Genomic DNA, 21,212 nt, shown 5'->3' on the forward strand with positions numbered 1-21,212 from the left:
CACTTTTTTGAAACGTAGCAGAGAATCAAACTTACATCGGAAGATCAAGTATTGCCTCGGGGACATAGGTGAAGTTGTTGCTGGCAAGTTTCAGTGTCATGATCTTGGACGGCAGATGTGATAGGTAACCTGAGAAGAGCAGAAGAATAACACAACCCACAATCACATGAATCCCCTTTTTCAGGTGTCAAGGTATGTATAAAAAAAACATCAGCCATCAGCCGTTTTCAGACAGTAACTCCAGAGGGTTTGGACCAACTTTAGCAGACAGGCCCCTCCTGACAATCTCCAAAAAACAATCAGGCTTCATTCTGAAAGCAGCTACACATTATTAAAACTTGCTTCTCACTCACAGATTTTGTTCATGGAGCCATTGAAGGTTTCCAGTTTGGGGCAGCCGATCAGAAAGTCAGGGGAAATATTCTCCACGCTGTTCTTGCTCACGTCGAGCAGCTTGATTTCCGGCAGCTGGAGCGGTGTGCACAACTCACCGATACTGTTCCTGAAAAGGGAAAAAAGAGAAAACACGATGAAGACGCAAAAATTAAAAGTTTGATTTGATGGAAGGAGACAGGAAAGGATAGTGTGAATGTGTGAATTATGACAGTGGTTAGTTACCAGGGAGAGTTGGGGGTTGCTCTGACTGAAAACATCACTGCCATCAAGGACAAATGACTAAATCAGATTGTAGACACTTCACAAAAGGCTCAACTTAAACTGTCTTTGATTTATCTTGTATTTTACAATGACAAACAAACAGCAAAATCCATAAAGAAAAATGTGAAATCGGTTTTTCTAACCCCAACCCTAACCCTAAGCCCACAGCAGTAGAAGTTTAGACAGCTTTGAGGAATCAGACTCATAGAGAGGCTTCCGAGCCTCAAGTGCACAATCGAAGTCATTAAATAGCCCATTTCCCTGTATCCAGTGGCAATGTGGCCGGGTTCCTCATATTAATCCGTAATTTACCACATTTCCTTCTCTGTGTCATGTTTATATTGATTTTAATTTGTTCTACAGAACATCTACAGAAGATAGAAATCCCAGCAGCCTACCCTTCAATCAACAGCTCCTCCAGCTGACTCGAGGCGTGGCCCAGCTCGTAAGGAAACATGGTGATTTTGTTGAAGGACAAGTTGAGCTGTCGCAGCGAGCGGCAGGTGACCGCGGGGTCGATGGTCAGCAGGGGACCCACGCAGTTCCGGGAGATGTTCAACATCCCGAGAGAGGGCAAGGTCAGCAACTCAATTGGCAGCGATTGGAGCTGGTTGCCCTGCAGGTCCAGTCGAGTCAAACTGTTCAAACTCTGTCAAACCCAAATAATAAAAAGAAATCAGCATCAGAATACTGAACATTTCGCTCTGATAAATCAGCGCAGATCGGATGCATCACCTGGCAAAGAGCCGGAGGAAACTCCAACAGACTGTTGTGGCTCAGGTCGAGACGGAGGAGGTGGCCGAGCTGCTCCTGCACTAAGCCATTGTCCATGAGACAAGACAGAGTGTCCAACTCGTTCCCTGACAAGTCCAGTAGGCGGATCCTCTCCCTCTCTTTGGTTAAAGACGCAAAATTTTCACTAGATCCCAGTACTGTGGAAGAGGCAAATCATTGCATCATCATCCCATTTCGAGAGTGGGTAATCATCTCCCAACCTTAATTAAGTATGTCATGTACAGCAAGATTAGCAGATATCTGGTTGTGTTGGGTAAACCCAATAAAACCCCTTCAAAATAAGACAATTGACTTCATTCTTATTGCCAGAAGACAAGTGGTTTCCTCTGTTAGTCACAAATGTGCTAAAATCAATGCCGACTGTATCTATTGCAGATGTTTTTGGGTTTTCTTGACTAGCGGAAAATGAGTGTACTTGAAGACCGACTGTATATGTAGTTCAAAGGTCAAACATAAAAGTAAAAAACATTGAGCTGTATATATATATATATATATATATACATACATATTGACAGAATGAGAACAGCAGGGAAGGGAGGGGAATTTACATTTGTGGGTGGAGCCGTTCCTCCCAAATCGTCTGGGGAGAGGCTCACTGTGTTCAAGCTCAGTGTGACCACTCTGAAAGAATAAAAACACCACATAGATATCAACGTTTGAGTATTATATACGTTTATACATTTGAGTAATACAAATATGGAGTAGAGCTGAAACAATTACATCACTAAATGAATCGTCAACTATTCTGATAAAGAGATTAATCGGTTTGAAGCTTTTTTTTCATGATTAAAACAAGATTTCTGATTGTTTCAGCTTCTTAAATGTGAATATTTTCATTAAATGTAATCATTTTGGTTTGTGGACAAAACAAGACATTTGAGAACCTCATTATTTCTCATTATAATTTTTTTTTTTTTTTATCGTTTTCTGACATTTTATGGACAAAACGATAGACAGATTAATCCATTATGAAAATAATGTTTGTTGCAGCACTACAATAATTTGATAATTGAAACCCCTTAGAATAAAATCCAAGATAATCATGATTCACTCTTACCTCTGCACTGGCATGTCTGCGACGCCTTGGCTTCCTATTGAAGGACCCCCCCTTCAGCTCCTCCATTGAGTTATTATGTGGTTTTGGGGACAAGGCCCCTGACAGTGAATCACTGCCTATAAAGGAAATAACGATAACCATATATACACAATGAACGACATTGTACTGAGTCAAGATGAATTAACTCAATAAGTATTGAGAGGAGAAAAATGTATAAGATTAATGTGTATGATGCTTCTTAGTATTTCTGAGAAGGCAATGGTACAAACTGCTTGAGGACAATAGAATTACAATCACTCACCGCAGTGTGTAAATCTAAATAAAGGCACTTCTGATTCCGGCAATGATTGCACCATTTCACATTACAGTCTATGAACACACAACGAAACCTTACCGTCGCTTTCCAGGTCGTCGTTGAAAAACAAACAGTCGTCTGTCGAGACGAAGCTGAAGCAGGAGTCGTCGCTCTCATCGGAGATGTAGCCCGAGGTCAGACAGGGGTCAGCGAACAACCGGAGAGGACCGCTGAAACTCTTTGACCGCTGGAGCGACTGAATGTACCTGGCTAAGCTCATGCCTTTCCCTTAAAATGGAAGAACATGGAACACACGGAAATGACGAAATGTTGCCACACAACTCAACCTTTAAAGGGATAGTTCATAGTGTTGATAGTGTTGGTGTATGAGGTGCTGTCACCCGATTGAGACATGAGGGATTGCTCTTATTGAAGACATTTAATAAAAGTATCACCTGATAAAATATGCACCTGCTTGAGTCTATATTAAGAATATTAACAGTGCTTTATCACAGGAAACTGAAGTTTCCAAAGTCTCCAAACAAAGTCCATAAAGAAAATCAGTGTTTTTAACCACCAGGGACATGAGAGCTACTTATGCCTCATTCTTAAATATGTGTTATTTTATAGTGCTGGACACATTAACGCATGCCGTGTTTCCTTGACGACTGACCGGAATAAGGCGCGCGTGAGGTCATGTTTACGTGCCACGGCACTGGAGTCCAGGCACCGTTTACCAGTTAGCTCCGTTAGCTCCGTTAGCACCGTTAGCGCGGCTCCAGTCGGTTCCTGGAGCGGTCTGTTTATTAAACGAAAAGAGCAGCGCTACAAATAACCAGCCTACCTGTGTATTGTGTATGTGTGCCTCTGTTTTTAAACTTTAGCGAGACTCATTTTAACAATCGGGAGACACGTAAACATGACGTCTTGTGCGTCTTTTTGTCATGGAAACGCGTCAGGCGTTAATGTGCATTAACGCCGCTAATGCGTTAACGTGCCCTGCTGTATTAATTTAGTCTAATCTGAATGAAGAGTTTACAACTTACTGACAGAGGCCGCAGTGATTTGGTGCAGAGGAGTGAGTGATTTAAGCAAAGCAAGCTTCCATTTCGTAGTTTTACTTGTGTCCCCAGTATCAGCCACGAGCCTCCATGTCTCAACACTGGCTATTGTCTTAGTACCTCATACAACCCACTCCAAACAGTCTGAACTATGCCTTTGGTACAATACGACGAAGTGGGAGGAAAACATCGTCTCACCGTTGCTGTAACGAAAACTGTGCGCTCTTCCTCTTTCAGCCAACAGGGGGCCGAGCCACGCAGCATCCAGGCAACCCAGCTTAAAGCCGCCCAAGCAGAGGGTGCTGTTGTTGAGGTCCAGACCGAGGCAGCCCAGCAGTTGAATGACTGACGGCACGTCGCCCCTCTTCACACTCACAGCCAGAGCCCTGCGTAGGTGCTGCTTGTGGGCACCGCGGTTAATCAGGAGCTCCACCAGTTCAACGGGTCCACCTCGCTCACATACCTGCCGGCGCAACACAGAGGCCATGACGGACAGTCAGGACGATGTATACACTACTGTTCAAAAGTTGGGGGTCACCGATACAATTTTTTTGTGTTTTCCATTAGTCAAAGAAACAGCAAAACTGTTTTCAGCTGTGTTAACATCATTGCACAAGGGTTTTCAAGGGTTTTCAAATCATCCAATAGCCTTCTAACGCGATTAGCAAACACAATGTACCATAGAACACTGGAAATGGGCCTCTATACACCTCTGTACATATTCCATTAAAAACCAGACGTTTGCAGCTAGAATAGTCGTTTACCAAATTAACAATGTAGTAAATCGGTCTGTGGGTTTTAGGGACATCTGACCTGGTAGATGAGAGAATCCGTTTTGGTCTTCCTGTTGACGTCGGCGCCCAGCTCGATGAGACACTCGGCCATGCTCGTGTCTCCGTCCTTGCAGGCCTTCTCTAACATTTTGTAGTGTATCGCCAAGTCGCACCACATCTTGGACAGAGCAAGGCACACCGACTTCCGCAGCTGACGGTAGACAAAGAGGGAGAAATAATGGAGTCTCAAAATGCTCCTATACAAACTGTGTGTAGACATGGTACGGCACTGGATTTGATTTGCTGGATTTTAAGCTGCACGGTCACTTAAATGGAGGCTGTTATTGTAAGCTAATGTTGCTAATGCTAAAGTGATGTTGTTCATGTTCACTGTTGTTCGAGAGCAGCTCCAGTTAAGCCTCTATTGCTTACATGTGAGTGCCGTGTTATTATTTGTGGGTGTAGCGGTGTAAGCTAATCTAGGAAAACACTGCCTTCTATCTTTTACAGAGTAAATAGCAAATTATATCAACATCAACGGCCATGGCTTTGTGAGGCTTTGTGAGGCTGTAATAAGGCACAATCTTAGATATACTCTAGTAATGATGGAAGGAGATTGTCTTTAACCCAGAATATGGCGGTGTTCTGACTGGAAATAATTAATCGCTTATAATTGATTACTAAATTAATCTTCAACTATTTTGATAATCGATTAATCATTCTGAAGCTTTGTTCATGATTAAAACAAGATTTCCAATTGTTTTAACTTCTTAAATGTGAATATTTTCTTTGTTTCTTTGTTCCACAAAACAAAGAAATCATTAAAACCTAAATCATTTTGGTTTGTGGACAATACAAGACAGTCAAGAAAATTGTCAATTTCATTTACACTGACATTTTTTAACATTTTCTGACATTTTATGGATCAAACGATTAATCGAGAAAAATAATCGACAGATTAATCGATTACCAAAATAATTGTCAGTTGCAGCTCTAGTTCTAACTTACTGGGCTGTTGCTTTGGTCCGAAGTGTCCTCTCTGAACTGCTGGAAGATATGCGTGTCAAAGTCTTCCCTCTGCAGCTCTGCAGCTGCTCCTGAACAAGCATCCATCATCCTCAGAGCCACCTGGAAGCACTGAGAAACACAACAAGAAAGAGGCTTATAGGTGTGGAAGAAGCATCACTTTGTGTTTAACGAGTCAAAGTTGTGTCATGTGCTCTCCTAATTGTATCACGCTTTACCTTCAGGAGCATCTCTGTATCTTCTCTGTACTGGATGAGTGAGGAGACAACGACAGACGCCAGAACAGGCACGATCATCCTGGACAGCTTCTTCTTTGATACGAGGTAAGTGAGCAGGGTCAAACCCCAGTAGTGTATCTCTGGGGGGGAGGGGGAGTGGGGAGCACTGAGTCATTGTCATGATCATGAAATCACAACATTTTAAAATGAGAGATGAGGTCTCTTTCTCCAGAGTTGAACAACGTCTCACCGCTCTTAGTTGATGATGTCATTCACTCTAAAAACAAACCTTCCACACAATACATGAGTGTTGGGTTCTAAAAGAGCATGAAGTGAAGGAAGGGGTGTATTTGTCTGACTTAGAGCTGCAATTAACGATTATTTTCTCGATTAATGGTTTGGTCCATAAAATGTCAGAAAATGTTAAAAAAAAACATTGATCAGTGTTTATCAAACCTGGAAATGACGATGTACTCAAATGTCTTGTTTTGTTCGCAAACCAAAATGATTCAGTTTTAATGATTTCGTTGTTATGTGGAGCAAAGAAACGAAGGAAATATTCACATTTAAGAAGCTGAAACAATCAGAAATCTTGTTTTAATAATGAAAAAAGCTTCAAATCGATTAATCGATTATCAAAACAGATGACGATTCATTTAGTAATTGTGTTTCAGCTCTAGTCTGACTGTTCACTTCAAATATCAACAATCACACCCCAACAATGCCAACTGTACGCTATACCTCGTTCCAGTGGGAACATCTGTAGTGTATGTAGCACGGTATCCATGGCCCCCTGCTGGCACAGCAGGTCCACTGCACCAGAGCAGTCAGCCAAGGCAGATAAGACCTTCAAGCCACATCTCTGTATGGTGGAGCTGCTGATGAACTGCACAGACACAAACACACACACAAGTTATTAGACTAGGCTTTTGTGGCTTGTGAAGTCAGCATATACATCAAGTCGTGTGTGCACTGCAGTGTTCATACCCTATTCAGAACCTCAAGGTAGAGCGTGTGAGCTCCTTCCACCACGCACTGGTTTTTCAGAACCTTCAGCGACACGTCGGCCATGTCGGGATCCGCGACCGAGACGCCGTGCTCCCTTAAACTCCTGTCTGCGGAATTCACAACACAGCGAGGAAACAAGTGAACATTGTCAAGTCGCTAATCTTATTAGGAGTGTTGCAAGGACAGTTAAAGGGAGCAGACGGCCGAGGACACTGTAACCTCGTTTTGACAGAAATTAAAACATATAACTCATAACTCATCAAGCTGGCAGTCGAAGAAATTGTTCATCTCCAGACATCACAAGTTTCCATATGTTGTCCAATATGCATGCAAAATACTACTGTGCATATTCTTGATTTTCTTGAAAAGTAGCCCGAAGATTCACTTTCTCAAACTGCAATTTAAAGGGAGAGTTGAGGTTCTTTTCGACACTGCGTCTTATATACAGCTGACTCAGTCTGTGTACGGCGTAGTCTGAAGCTATTTATGACTTTTATGATAGAGAGTGAGCTTCTGTGCCTCAGAGTGACTGTCAATCATACACTTCGAAAAACCCGGACTATCCCTTTTATTAGCACAAATTGGAACTCCTCAGACTAACTACTATGTGTGAACACAAACGTCCTCCTAGGTTCCAATTGAATCAACTGAAGACCTATGACCTAAGTGTCTTTTACACTTTTCTGCACACACATTGATTTATTTATGGCCACGATGCTAACACTGACGGACACAGACTATTTTTTTTTTCTTCTCTCAAATGAGTGAAATCTTATTTCAAGGTAATGCAACGCAACGGCATATTGATTTGTTCGGCAACTCCTGACTCCTCTCTCTCTCTCTTACTCCCTCTCATTAACCCCCAGACACACACATCACTGTACTGTCTTTTCTGTGTGTTTCACTTTCATGGGTCCTACACACAGAAGAGAACGTACCTGGCCAGAGGAAGACCAGGCTGGCCTGCAGAGCCTCCAGCTGCACGTCCAGGTCGAAGTTGTGGACCTTCATGGTGCTGAGGATCTGACCCATGGCCATGTTCAACTCGTCCAGGCTGGCTGTCCTGCAGACACAGGGAGGCAAATGAAGTGAATAATAATGTGGATTTTTAGTAAGCTTTAGTAGCATTCGTTAATCAAACAAAAACTTAGTCCTTATGGTCACATATAAGAGAAATAAAGCACGTCGTGATCAAAAGTCCAAAAACACAATACACTGCTTAACCCTTTAACATAAAGATGACACGTTTGCACCGCAATGTATTGCGCGGCGGTTTGTGATATCGGAAAATTTGGCCAACATGCGGTTATTGTGGTAATTTCACTTGCGTTGTTGCAAGAAGCAGGAACATTGAGACAAAAACGCAAACAAATGTTTTTCTAAATATGTGTTATACTATACATATCAAATTTAACACACAAAATCTGGTGTTTGTGTACAACTACAGTGTTTTTCTTCATGTTAAATTGTTAATACACTATTTTAACACAAATTTAACAACAGTAAATTGTAAGTAACTGCCAGATATTGGAAGTTATTCTGGAAAAATTTAAATTTTCTGGCCCCTTTATGGTTAAAATCCAGACAGACATTTTGAGGCTTAGGTGTTAAAGGGTTAAAGGGACAGTTCAGGTATTTTTAGGTGGAGGTATGAGGTGATGAAACATGGACTGCACAGATTGCTGTGTCTGGAAATTGAAGTTTGTATTACTTCGTAATCCACTCACCAAAGAACGTGGAGAAAAATCAAAAAATCACAAATGTACCATCTTTTCACACCTGATACATATACAGTACACTCTGAATCTATCCAAACTGTGGATAGTGTATTGGAAACTGTCTATACTGTACATTACACATTCTATTTTAACTTTTTTAATGGTCTTTGTGTTAATATCTTTACATATTGTACTTTTTTTGGGTCATCGTTACTGTCTTTGCTGCTGTAACAATGTAAGTTTCCCCACTGCGGGACAAATAAAGGACTATATTGTCTTATCTTATCTTACCTTTGACCTCATCTGTTCATAAAACCAACACATTGGATTGAATGGCGCGTTTCGTACCCACCTTCCCTGAAAGAGCAGACGGAGCAGTTTGCAGGCACTGATGGAAACGTCTGCTGAAGTCGTGTGTCTCTTCATCATCTCGACGAGGTTCACGTGGAGGCCACTGGACAGCAGCAGAGAACGCATTTTACCTGGAAACAAAGCAGCTGCTTTACTGGATTGACCTTATTCATATTGAATAAATAAGGCACTGACATTGTCTTTCTACTTAAACTTAAACTATATCATATTTGTTGAACTACAGTATGCTAATGAATAGTCCTTGAGACTTACTATTGTGAGTAATGAGCGTGGCAATAGCACTGGTAGCAGCTTTGAAGACACTGGGAGAGGACGAGTGGACCAGCATGGCAGCCATTAACTGCCTGTGAACAGGAGTCCTGACAAACAACACGTCATCATTATGCATTAAACATGTTATATATACTCAATATTTCCTTGTTTTTAATGCACACCTGTCTTCCTGCTCCTCTTCTGGGCAGCTCACTCCGGCTCCATGCAGCAGCAGATTGTGGATGGCCCAGCTTGCAGCTTCCTGTGGCGTCATGACAGTAAAGGTTTGAGGCTTGAGGCTTTACCTACCAGACATTACACTGTGTATTATATAATATTCAACATTTTAGACTGACCTGAACGGCTGGCTCAGCAGCATGAAGCTCCAGTGCCATACAGCAGGCCTCCATCCAGCCCAGGCCCATGTCCTCCACCTCCTCTTTACCCCTGTTCTCCTCCTCCTCACCTACCTCCAGACCCTGCTCAGCCACGGCTTTGTTCTGCACGATGGTCGCAGCTGACAGACGGAGACAGTATGGTGAGTAAGGGTCACCAAAGGGTGGGCCACTGGCCAAATTAGTTAGTTAATTTAGTTATAGTCATAGGGGGGCAGAACACATGCTCCGACTGCCTCAATGGAAAGTGACCCACACACAGAGCAGTTCAATTAACGTGTTGGGTGAGAAACCACAGTGTTAGGTTGGAAGTGGTAGACAATGAATAAATAAACATTTATTAAAGTCATGTACATATGCATGGTTTGTCAGGGTTTGCACATCTTCTCAATTAAGCACAAAAACAAGCTGCATGGAGGGATTATTTTAAAACTCATGCCTGAACTGAGCTAAAGCTTGCTGTGCAGCTTATTGTGTGCTCCGAGAGACACACTCAGACACAGAAACATCCAAGTTTGCAGCTCTCCAACATGGACACATATAATTGAATGTTTACTCGTCAGAATTGATTATAGATAACTGAAACAAGAATTATAGACCTATTTAAGGTGCTTTACAGAGATAACAGCCATTTTCAACATCTTTACTAAACACACAGTGTCTGCTTATTGTTTTTTTATGCAGTCTTGCAAAAGTGAGAGGCCATGTGCAAAAATGTGTGTGCACCAAGATGTTTACTTTTCAGTATTTGAGGATTTGCACTTTCTGACGACGCGTGACGTTTTTGTCAAATTTTGGACCAAAAAACCTTTGCAGTCATCCTCACACATTTTAGCCTCTGACTTTGGTGTCAGTTTTCTTATCATAACTAAACAAAAAAAACCTGCACATTTCATTTTGAGTCTTCTCAAGGCCAATCCTCACATCACCAATGCATGGTCCAGACTAAAGGATTGCACTGTGTTTCTACCCCAGTGCAATCACTGTCACTATGTATCGAGGCTGAGGTTAAGCGATTGTTCTGCTGTCGCCGTCACTAATCTGCCAGCATAGACTTAAAGTGGTCATATTATACCCTATTTCTCCAAGTTAGCCTAGTTCCCTGGTGTCCTCATGAACATGTCTGTGACATGCTTTGGTCAAATACCTTAACGATGAAGCACCACAGCAGTTCAATCACTCTGCCAAAACAGCCCTGTTCAGAACCCTCGCTTTTGATTGCCTGTCTCTTTAAATATGCAAATGAGACACAGGAAACTACGTCAGCGTCACAGAGGCTCCGGCAGCTAACAGCAGTTAGCATTTGGAAAAGCCATAATTTGCCGACTCTAGCCGGCACATTGCTCATATATCATATATATAATGATATAATGTCATATATAAAATGTAAATCCTCTGAGGTTGGAAGTTTGTGTAGAACTCTGTGCTGCACCGAGCAGCCAAGAATAGAACACTTCGCGGACTTCCACTTTTCTGGATACTACTGCCCTCACCGGAACTCTCGCGTTTTTTAGGGTTGATGTTGCGTAATATGTCTCCTTTAAATTAGAGAGTACAGTACATGTGTGTGTCCTCACTTAGGTCAGCCAGGCAGGAAAGAGCAGCAGCTTGCAGCTTGGCGTTGTTGGGGAACCCCTCACAGGCTCTCACTGCGACCCTCTGCACACCGTTCAGCACCAGGATGCTGTAGTAACTCTCTGCAAAAGAAGACACACAAACAGAAACAAGGGGACCGTTAATCTGGCAGCTGGCGTGTTATCTTATCAGCGTGGACGAAATCCAAACACTGCCTGTGCTCATAGTAGGTATTCATTGGGTTTTCGCAAAGAGTGTTATCACCGCCAAACGTCAACAAGTGAGAGAGGTATTCGCTGACAAGACTCTGAGAATGCTCGGTGTCTGTATTCAATCTGTAGTGTAGCGGTAAGAGTAGGTTCATCATATGTGTTACGTCAGGCGACTCACGTCACGCGCACCTTTAAGGACCAGTGGTGTGGTCATGGAAGTGCTGTGCGGTGCTAAAACGTGAATTTTATGCCAAGTTTCGGAGCTGAAAGTGTGTGAAGAAATAAGTCACATTTGACATTAGGACACAGTGTGTCTTATCTGGAACTGCATACATACACATACGTGTCAGCAGCTGGTATAGCTCAGTGGTTTAGTTCACAGACCTTGATGTGGAGGGCTGTGGTTCAAATCCTAGACAGGGCAGGTCAGTTAATATATACCGTGTATATAGTGTGGGCCCTTAGGCAAGGCCCTTAATGCTACTTGCTTTTACTCAGATGTGAGAATTTATCAATTTAAGTCGCTTTGGCTAAATTACTTTTAAAAAAATGTAAAATGTACTTTAAAAAAGCTTTAATTATCTCTTGAGTGACAACACATGCCTTTTCATATTTGACTTTTGGACAAAAGTCCATTCATTGATGAATAAAACCAAGAGAATATTTGGTTTTGAATGTAATTAATTTAAAGAATTTTCTTTCATTATTAGGAGCAGGAAAAAGAGGGGTCATATGTACACTACCGTTCAAAGGTTTGGGGTCACCTATGCAATTTTTTGTGTGTTTTCCATTAAAAGTCACACTATTATTCATCAAAATACATTGACAAGATTAGAAATAATGATTTTTATTCTAAATAATTTTACCCTTTCGTCAAAGAACCAGCAAAACTGTTTTCAGCTGTGCTAACATCATTGCACAAGGGTTTTCAAGCCTTCTAACACGATTAGCAAACACAATGTACCATTAGAACACTGGAAATGGGCCTCTATACACCTATGTACATATTCCATTAAAAAACAGACATTTGCAGCTGGAATAGTCATTTACCACATTAACAATGTATAGAGTGTATTTCTGATTCATTTAATGTTATATTCATTGAAAAAAAGCACTTTTCCTTAAAAAATAAGGACATGTGATCCCAAATTGTTGAACGGTAGTGTATGATAGCTGTGTGTTCATATGTGGGCTTCACCTGATGTAAACTTCTTGAAGAGGCAGCAGGCCGTCTCCTGCAGCTCCTCCACCTCAGGGAAGGCGTCCGTAGCAGCGATGATCAGACTGTAGCACCGAATGCCTCCTGACATCAACATCTCCACGTTGCTGGCTGCAAGAGACAAGCTCAGTGTTTGAGATCGGAGATTAAATAATCCACACTTTTCACAATACAACTGATTATATGCGTAAGAAATGTGTCATGACGTGACACAACTGGGAATATTGAGCTTTCAAAAATAGATCCTTGGCCTACAAAGAAGGTGTCAAAAATAGCAAACAGAAACAAACACGCTAGGGGTCATAAAAAGTCCTTTATAATGCAAAGGGATAAAAGACCCACAATAATGTTGATGACTGAAACTTATTTTCATTTACTGCATTCGTCACTATGTTTAGCCTCTGCCCTTAAGTAGAAAATGATCCAAAATAGACTCAATTATCCTTGTCCCGTTCTCAAATATTGTTACATGGGGAAAACAATAGCTCACTATGTGAATGACTGAATCCTTTGTGATGCAGTTGTGTAAATTCAAGGAGTTGGCGGAGAGGAGGTGGGGGGGCTTCCTGCTATCCGATAATTGCATTAACTGTTCCCAAAAAACATACATTTTATCATAAATGTTCAAGAATGAGTGCAATTCAATTATCGACATTATAGCGATGCGTTTACAAAGCAAATACAAAGTGTTCACTCATACACCACCAAACCCTGCCTCCACACTCTGGGGTAGCATTTAATCGTATTTATTCATAAGATGTTACAGTGTAGTTGTCAGGCTAGAAATAGACTGTGACGAAAATTGCTATTTTTTTCTATTTCTACAAATAATATTTCTATTCCGACGAGAAACTGAGGTTTATTAACAGCTCAATGTCCACAGAGAAAATCAGGACCCAGGAGCTAAAAGTTGGTTTGTTTAAGTTACTTAGGTACATTTCAAACCATCAAAGTCTCAAAATTACAAATTTGAACACAGGAACAGGACAGACACAGGAAACTACGTCAGCATCACTGAGGGTCCGGCAGCTAACAGCAGTTAGCATTCGGAAAAGCCATCATTTGACGACTCTAGCCAGCACATTGTCTTCATATGTTAAACTAGTGCAGTGCCCGTAGGTTGTATGTATTCCTATCGTGGGAGCTGAAGAAGATGTTTCAGTTATGATAATGCATGATAAGGAACATAAAGGCTAAAATAATACACATTACTGTGCAACCTCATCAGGCACAACGCAAATGTGCCTAATGTTTTTGAAGAAAGAAACCTCAATTATTCCTTAAGAGGTTTGCGAATTTTTTCAACTGATCCTTGTTCAGGGTGATGCCGACTATTATGATGGTAAATTTCAAGTCATTCCGAGATACTTTTTTTTTTTTAAGCCAGCTCACTGTCAAACTGCATCAGGGCAAATGATCATTTCCTGAATTTCAAAAATTCATTAAAAATTACTCCTTAAGAGATTTGCAAATGTTTTCAATGGATCCTTGTTCAGGGTGATACCGACTATTATGACGGTAAATTTAAAGTCATTCCGAGATACTTTTTGTTTTTGAGAAGAAAGTCAGCTCATTGTCAAACTTCATCAGGGCAAATGGATCATTTCCTGAATTTCAAAAATTCATTAAAATTTTTCCTTAAGAGGTTTGCAAATATTTTCAATGGATCCTTGTTCAGGGTGATACCGACTATTATGGTGGTAAATTTCAAGTCATTCTGAGATACTTTTTGTTTTTCAGAAGAAAGTCAGCTCACTGTGAAACTGCATCAGGGCAAATGATCCTTTCCTGAATTTCAAAAATTCATTAAAATTATTCCTTAAGAGGTTTGCAAATATTTTCAATGGATCCCTTTTCAGGGCGATGCTGACTATTATGATGGTACATTTCAAGTAATTCCAAGATACTTTTTGTTTTTGGAAGAAAGCTCACTCTCAAACTGCATCCGGGCAAATGGATGATTTCCTGAATTTCAAAAATTAATTAAAATTATTCCCTAAGAGGTTTGCAAATATTTTCAATGGATCCTTGTTCAGGGCGATCCCGACTATTATGATGGTAAATTACAAGTCATTCTGAGATACTTTTTGTTTTTTTGAAGAAAGTCAGCTCACTGTCAAACTCCATCAGGGCAAATTTAAAAAATTCATTAAAATTATTCCTTAAGAGCTTTGCAAATATTTGCAATGCCGACTATTATGATCAAGTAATTCCAAGATACTTTTTGTTTTTTGAAGAAAATTAGAAATTGCTGGTCCTACCTGCACGAGTGAGTGGGAGGAGAACCTTCATGGCTTGCAGGAGGATCTCAGAGCTGTCTGAAAAGCCCTGAAGAGCTGCTAAGACCACAACATGGTCCTGGTTCTCCACAAACTCCACAAGGTGGTCATCACTCACTGAAAACACAGGCATTAGAAACACTATTCATTATAAGGAGCTCAACGTGGCATACCTTCATCATATTACAGATGATAAACGACAGGCAAACCCATTGTTAATTAAGGCAAGTATTACAGCCGTAAAGAGCTCCGTCCATCGCTTTACGCTGGAATTATATGACCGTGTTAACTACAATCAATGTCACAGCACAAATGAAAATGAGTTAACATCATTTGTTGCAACAAAATGCATCGACTGGATTCACAGCATCCGTGGAAAACAAGAGGTCGCGTATGTTTGCTCACCTCTCTGCAGCAGGAACTGCAGCGCTCCACATCCTCGTAGCTGCACTTCTTCGCTGGTGGGAAACGTCTTCATGGCCTGCACCACCAGGACAAACACGTCCTCCTCCTCCTCCTCCAGCACCAGCAGAGTCATCATGTCTGCACAGCCGTGAATCAAGAGTGAATTTTAGACCAATAGTGACATAAAATACAAATAATAATAACACAAATAAAATGAAATGGGTTTTAATAATTTGGTTCTCAAGAAATCTCAAATGGCACAGATGGTGCGAAACGAGAGAACGCCTAGACATCGCTTTACTAAAACCACTGTCATTTTACTCTGCTTCACTTCAGCAGCATCAGACTTTGCACAGCTCATCTTTTTAGGCGAGGGCTAAAAAAATCCTTCATTTATGCTGTGTTCCATGTGCATTTACTCTGACACAGTGGCATCAACAGTGAAACAACAAGTGTTATCTTTATTTTGATACTAAGATAACACACATAGAGCTTGTAACTACAGAGATTTGCTCTATTTAGTTTGGGCATTTCAAGCAGGGACTCCAAAAAGAGGGTCAGGGTAGAAGGTTGGAGCATGATGGAAAACATGGATGTAGAGGCAGAGTGGAGCCATAAAGTGTTGTTGCGATGCATTTCCTGAGTACCTGATCGCAGCAGTAGCGCCAGAGCGCGTAACCCCACCACCGTCACTCTGCAGTCTGTGCTGTACAGGGCCAGTAACTTCAGGTTCTGCCTGGAAATCACAGTGATCATGCAGAATCTGTTACTAATTACTTTTACACCACTTATTTAAAGATTCCAGGTGAAATTATAATCAGTATGCTGGAAAATAAAGATAAAAGAAGGAATATTACAATTAAATTCCAAAAATCAACAGTAGTAGTGAGCACTTTTGGCAGCATTGTTTGTTGTTGGTGTTGCCTTTCAAGTAAAATGAACAAACATCAGTGTATATCTGGGCTCTGTGTACTGAAAAAACATCAAATAAGTAGGTAAATAAAAGACGTAAAAGTCTCTAATCTAAATGCAGTGATGCACAGTACATTATTAAGGCATCTGTTGACTAAAAATGGCTCAAATCTGTTCATTTGTGTGTGGCACCCACTAGTAGCCATGGAAGACCAATGCGGACTAGAACCAATACAACTACATTTACAAAACCTGAACTGTCCCTTTAAGTACGACACATGAGCACACATGGGTGCAACTTCACTATATTAAAACTGGTCAGTCACATGGGTTTATTTATAAAACCCATGTGACTGAAATATTAACTGCTACATAATTCATTATCTTCCATCTTGTGGTGAATTATACAGGATATTCTATTTGTTTTTTGTCCAAATAGCAATATGAAAGCTTTCAACCATGACCTGGGGCAAAACGCTTTAAACCAGCTTTTCGGGTTAGAAAAATGTGAGTGTGTGTGTGTACTGAAACTTCTTTCATTCCATCATGAATGCTTCGTAACGTGGATTATGACATCTACAACTTCCAGACAAATCATAACAACGTATGACTTACTGGTGAACTCCCACCACCTCCCACTCATTGGCTGCCTGCAGAGGTCCTGCCACCTGCGCCAACACACCAGGGCATATTTCAAACAGCCGGCACAGCAGGGACCAGCCTTCCTGCAGCGAGAACATGACATAATCATCACACAAGTTAGTTCAGCGAGAGAAAATGGCGACCGCGACAAACTGGATCACCTGTAGGAAAACAATGTTACTGTTATGAGATTCAATTTACACTGTCCAGTGGGCTTGGTCTTTCCAACACTCTTTAACTTAACATAAAACACTTTGCTGCTATAAATTCCAGGACCAGCGCCAGATTAACTGTCAGTGTGGGGAAGGAAACGTTTGGTACCACTGTTATCTGGTGTGCTGCCATTTGTTTTTTTTATTTTATTTTATTTGTCACTTATGGAAGATGACTACCCAACTGCCTTTCGGTGCACATTCTGCCACTGAAGCTCTACCTCAAACTGGCGGCCCGTGCTCCACATGTGGCCACCCCAGTGGATTACATGTGTCCCACCACTTAACAAGCAATGAAAACATAGCCGGCAGTAATAAGATATTCAGTTGTTTTTGATATTAATAGATTCATTCTGCATCATAAATACGTCTTATATAAATCGCTCCATATCAAAACAAGCACTTTGCTTGTGTATTGAATTGATTGAATATTGTGTTATAATATGAACTCATATTGCCTGCCCGCTACTGAAGTTTTTTGTTTTTTTTTCCCAGGTCATTTCAGTTTGACACCCCTGCCAACGCACACAGCAGAACCAAGCAAGACAAAACAACAAATCCCATGATCCCACGCTGCGTCCCGACATCATCAGACTCGATCTGCTGTTGTTGTTTTAATTTAATGACTCCGAGTGGCAGAGATTACAAGTGTGGAACTTCTGTGGAACCTCCTTGTTTCGCAGTTCTGAAAGTTTTCAGCCGTACTCAAACTGTCTGTAGGCCTCTTGCTTTACTAGCGCAATTGTGCTGCATCACTGAGGAAATACAGAGAGGGTTTCTTACCAGCTTTAAGGTCTGATTGTTTTACAGTCTGACTTTGGTTACGTGTTTTACTACACTGAGTCTCACCCCTGATAAGCTGCCGTGCACAGTAGTCACAAGACGCTGTAAATATGCTGAGTCAGCTGCACAGAAGGAGGCAATGTAGCATCTCTGAATGGGACAGTATAATGTGTGATGTAAGTGAAGATCTACAGACAGCAGCATAAATCAACCATGAAACTAGTGATCAGACCGATGTAAGTTGTTTTTAAAGCCAACAAATTAAGTCAAAGTCCAAGGTGACCCGTTGTGTTCTGAGAGCATGACAGGCGTAAAACACACTGCACACATTTAAAGTGTTTGTCTGGTGTGCTGTGTGCTGTGGTTGGTACCTGCTGGACTCTTCTGGTGTTCATGTGGGATGACAGCACTGCCAGGAGAGGGCCATGGACATCTTTGTCTTCAAACAGTTCAGCTGCTGCAAGACAAAGCAAGACAGGGTGAGATGAGACAAAGGAAGCAGCCTTCGCTTAGCTAACACTATTTTCTGTTTTGTTTTCTCTCTTTTTTTCCAATAAAAGCCTAAATAAAAGGAGCCCAAAGATGAGAATTAAAGTTATGCATGTTCAGTTGCAGTAAAGTGATGTTAGAGATAGGAATAGAGTAGGTTACACATCTGGAAAGGAGGAGAGAGGAAGATAGTGATCGATAAATCATTCATGTCACAATACCACAATATACAGGAAAGGAAAACTGGATGGATGGATGAATGTCCACACTGTTTGCATGTTGCCTCTTTTACCAAGGTTTATAACTCTTATTGCATGTTGCTTTTCCCCTTTCTGTTAACCAATCCAGTACTTTTGGCCAGTATAGCATCAATTAGGACTTGCACCTGCAAACCCTTTGGTCACAAGCCAAAATACTATTTCCTCTTGGCTACGGGCTGACCAAACAGCCACATTTTTATATATCAATACAACACTAGTTTGTAGACTATCTTTCAATTCATCGTTGAATCCATTAAATGTCAGCAGATGTTGAAAAGTGTCGATCTGTGTTTCCAAAATCTCAAAATGATGTTCTCAAATGACGTTGTGACCAAGTTTTTAATTATTTCTTTGTCATATGGAGCAAATAAACCGGAGCATATTCACATTTAAGAAGCTGAATAAGCCGACAGCACTTAATTAGTAAGAATAACCTCAAAATAGTGGACAATTCATTTAGTAATCGATTAATAACCGATTGATCGTTGCAGCCCTATGTTACATTTTGATATTCTAGTCTAGTGTATGGTGTATCTAATGTGTGCAAGTACAAATACTTAGTTTATGTACTTTGTTGTTTGCATTTCTAGCATCTTTTACTTTTACTCCACTACAATTACTACCAACTAAAATCAGAAGAAGGAGTTGGTAATGGGCTGTATATTTCCAGTATATAGAGCTTTTGTAGTCTTGATGAGCTGCTTCAAACTAAAGTTTTGTTAACATGTTTCAACATGGGGTTAAGTGCCTTGCTCATGGACACATATCATAGCCTAGCAGAGCCAGGAATTGAACCCACAAGCTTCCAGTTGAAAGACAACTCACCCTACCACTGAGCAACCATGGCGCAACCCTTACTCATCACTTTTTTAATACTTTTACTTCTGAAACTTGAGTACATTTTATATCAGAAAGTACTTTTGATACTTAAGTACAGTAAATGTCATATACATAGACTTTTACTTCAGTAATATTGTAAAGAAAAAAAAAGTGACTTTCACTTCTACCAAAGTGATTTTGTGGTAAGATACTTGTACTTTTCCTAAAGTTTCCCTTTCAGTTACTTTATACAAGCCTGGTCTTCTCACCATGCTCTGTGTTCGCCAGGAACAGCAGGTCCTTGATGATCTGAATGAGTGTGCTCAGCTGTCTGTCCTCCTGAGGTGTCCTCAGCCTCACCAGCAGCTTCTCCAGCTTCTCCTCCAGCTCCTCTTTACGAACCATGCTGCTGGCCGATGCGCGGTCCTCCTCCAGCTGACCACCCGACGAGCATAGAGGTAAAGCGGGACGTTCCCTCCGAGTTGCGGCCGCTGCACCGCCGCGGCACTGATACAGCATCAGGGAAGGACGGAGCAGAGCTTCACGTAATGATAATAATACTTATAAGAACAAATAACAACACTGTCACATCATGACACCGCATTACACTCTTATGTCGCATTAGCTAAACAGCACTACTTGCTAAAGCGGTTGTCTGTCACGACATGCGAGAGCTGTCGGCGCGGTGTCGCACACTTTCTGTTACGACGTTGACGCCACGTTCCGCGGCTTCGCTAACTTTGCTGCGCCGGCGGAGAAGAAGAAGAAGACATGCCGCCGTCCGTCGAGCCGCAAACTCGGTGGCGTTTGTCGTTTCTGCGGTGAATCCTGAGTGTACTCGCGTCATAACATGTCATATACAGTAACGCTACTCTCCCCCAACCGCTGTCACGTCACATGACTCCTGTTTAGAGAAAAACTTCCCGTTTGTTGAAGAAGGGGGAGGAGGAGGACGGGGGGGTTTCACTGCCGCACAGGCCGCCTCTCATCACTCAAAGCCAGTCTTGTATAAAGGACCTAAAAGGGACATTTCAATAAAACTACAAATTCCTTACCAGAAAATCACTTTGGTAGACGCTGAAGTCACTTTAAAAAAAAAATATATATATATACCCACCAACAATAACGTGAAATTAGACCCTACAGTATTTTAGATACAGGCCTCTACCAAACGGTTGAGACGTCTGTCTGTTCATAATAAACCTGGTTTGCATAATTCATAAAGTACAACATTAAGTGTTCGTGAGTTCAGCTTGATGCATTTTTCAATGAGATATAGTGACTTAAAGTGTGGTCGACCAAATGGTTGAGCAGCACCTTAAAGGGTTAAAGTATGTGACATTACTCAAGTATCACAAGTAATTCTAATATAAAATGTACTCTCAAGTTTTAGAAGTGAAAGTAATTTTAAAAAGTGAGGAGTTAGGATTGAGCACTAGAAGGTTGTGGGTTCGATTCCCCACTCTGCCAAGTCCATATGTGTCCTTGTGCAAGACACTTAACCCTATGTTGAAGCATGTGAATGGGTGAATATTAATACTGTAGTGTAAAGCAGCTCATCAAGACTAGAACAACTCTATATAAATCCACACTATTACCACCGCTTCTTCTTCTGATTTTTTTGGTATTAACACGTTACAAAAATAGAACGTTTAGTGGAGTAAAAGTACACAAAAGTGACGGTAAAGTGTGGTTTGTATCAGTAAAGTACGGACACGTGAATTTTGTACTTTTTTTTACATTAAAACACTGCTCAAACCAATGATAATAATAATACT

General features: G+C 41.2%; 1 protein-coding gene across 2 annotated transcripts in view; it reads right to left on the reverse strand.

The window, feature by feature from the left end:
* Window positions 1-19,853, reverse strand: part of lrrk2 (leucine-rich repeat kinase 2) — a 32,953-nt gene extending 13,100 nt beyond the window's left edge. For both annotated transcript variants that reach the window (XM_083893330.1, XM_083893329.1), the window contains exons 1-26: window positions 19,704-19,853; window positions 18,238-18,323; window positions 16,845-16,954; window positions 15,965-16,053; window positions 15,318-15,455; window positions 14,895-15,029; window positions 12,613-12,744; window positions 11,205-11,324; window positions 9,589-9,749; window positions 9,415-9,494; window positions 9,233-9,339; window positions 8,961-9,090; window positions 7,829-7,953; window positions 6,870-6,997; window positions 6,624-6,768; window positions 5,883-6,022; window positions 5,647-5,775; window positions 4,679-4,849; window positions 4,064-4,328; window positions 2,904-3,092; window positions 2,510-2,625; window positions 2,001-2,073; window positions 1,393-1,589; window positions 1,056-1,306; window positions 354-502; window positions 36-129 (exon numbers count right to left, since the gene is read on the reverse strand). In XM_083893330.1, the coding sequence (XP_083749456.1) occupies window positions 36-129; window positions 354-502; window positions 1,056-1,306; window positions 1,393-1,589; window positions 2,001-2,073; window positions 2,510-2,625; window positions 2,904-3,092; window positions 4,064-4,328; window positions 4,679-4,849; window positions 5,647-5,775; window positions 5,883-6,022; window positions 6,624-6,768; window positions 6,870-6,997; window positions 7,829-7,953; window positions 8,961-9,090; window positions 9,233-9,339; window positions 9,415-9,494; window positions 9,589-9,749; window positions 11,205-11,324; window positions 12,613-12,744; window positions 14,895-15,029; window positions 15,318-15,455; window positions 15,965-16,053; window positions 16,845-16,954; window positions 18,238-18,323; window positions 19,704-19,839 (3,596 nt within the window). In that variant the 5' untranslated portion in view covers window positions 19,840-19,853. The remainder of the gene's footprint in view (window positions 1-35; window positions 130-353; window positions 503-1,055; window positions 1,307-1,392; window positions 1,590-2,000; window positions 2,074-2,509; window positions 2,626-2,903; window positions 3,093-4,063; window positions 4,329-4,678; window positions 4,850-5,646; window positions 5,776-5,882; window positions 6,023-6,623; window positions 6,769-6,869; window positions 6,998-7,828; window positions 7,954-8,960; window positions 9,091-9,232; window positions 9,340-9,414; window positions 9,495-9,588; window positions 9,750-11,204; window positions 11,325-12,612; window positions 12,745-14,894; window positions 15,030-15,317; window positions 15,456-15,964; window positions 16,054-16,844; window positions 16,955-18,237; window positions 18,324-19,703) is intronic.
* Window positions 19,854-21,212: the final 1,359 nt, after the last annotated feature.

This window comes from Microchirus variegatus (assembly GCF_963457635.1).
Source record: "Microchirus variegatus genome assembly, chromosome: 8".
Classification (NCBI taxonomy): Eukaryota; Metazoa; Chordata; class Actinopteri; order Pleuronectiformes; family Soleidae; genus Microchirus; species Microchirus variegatus.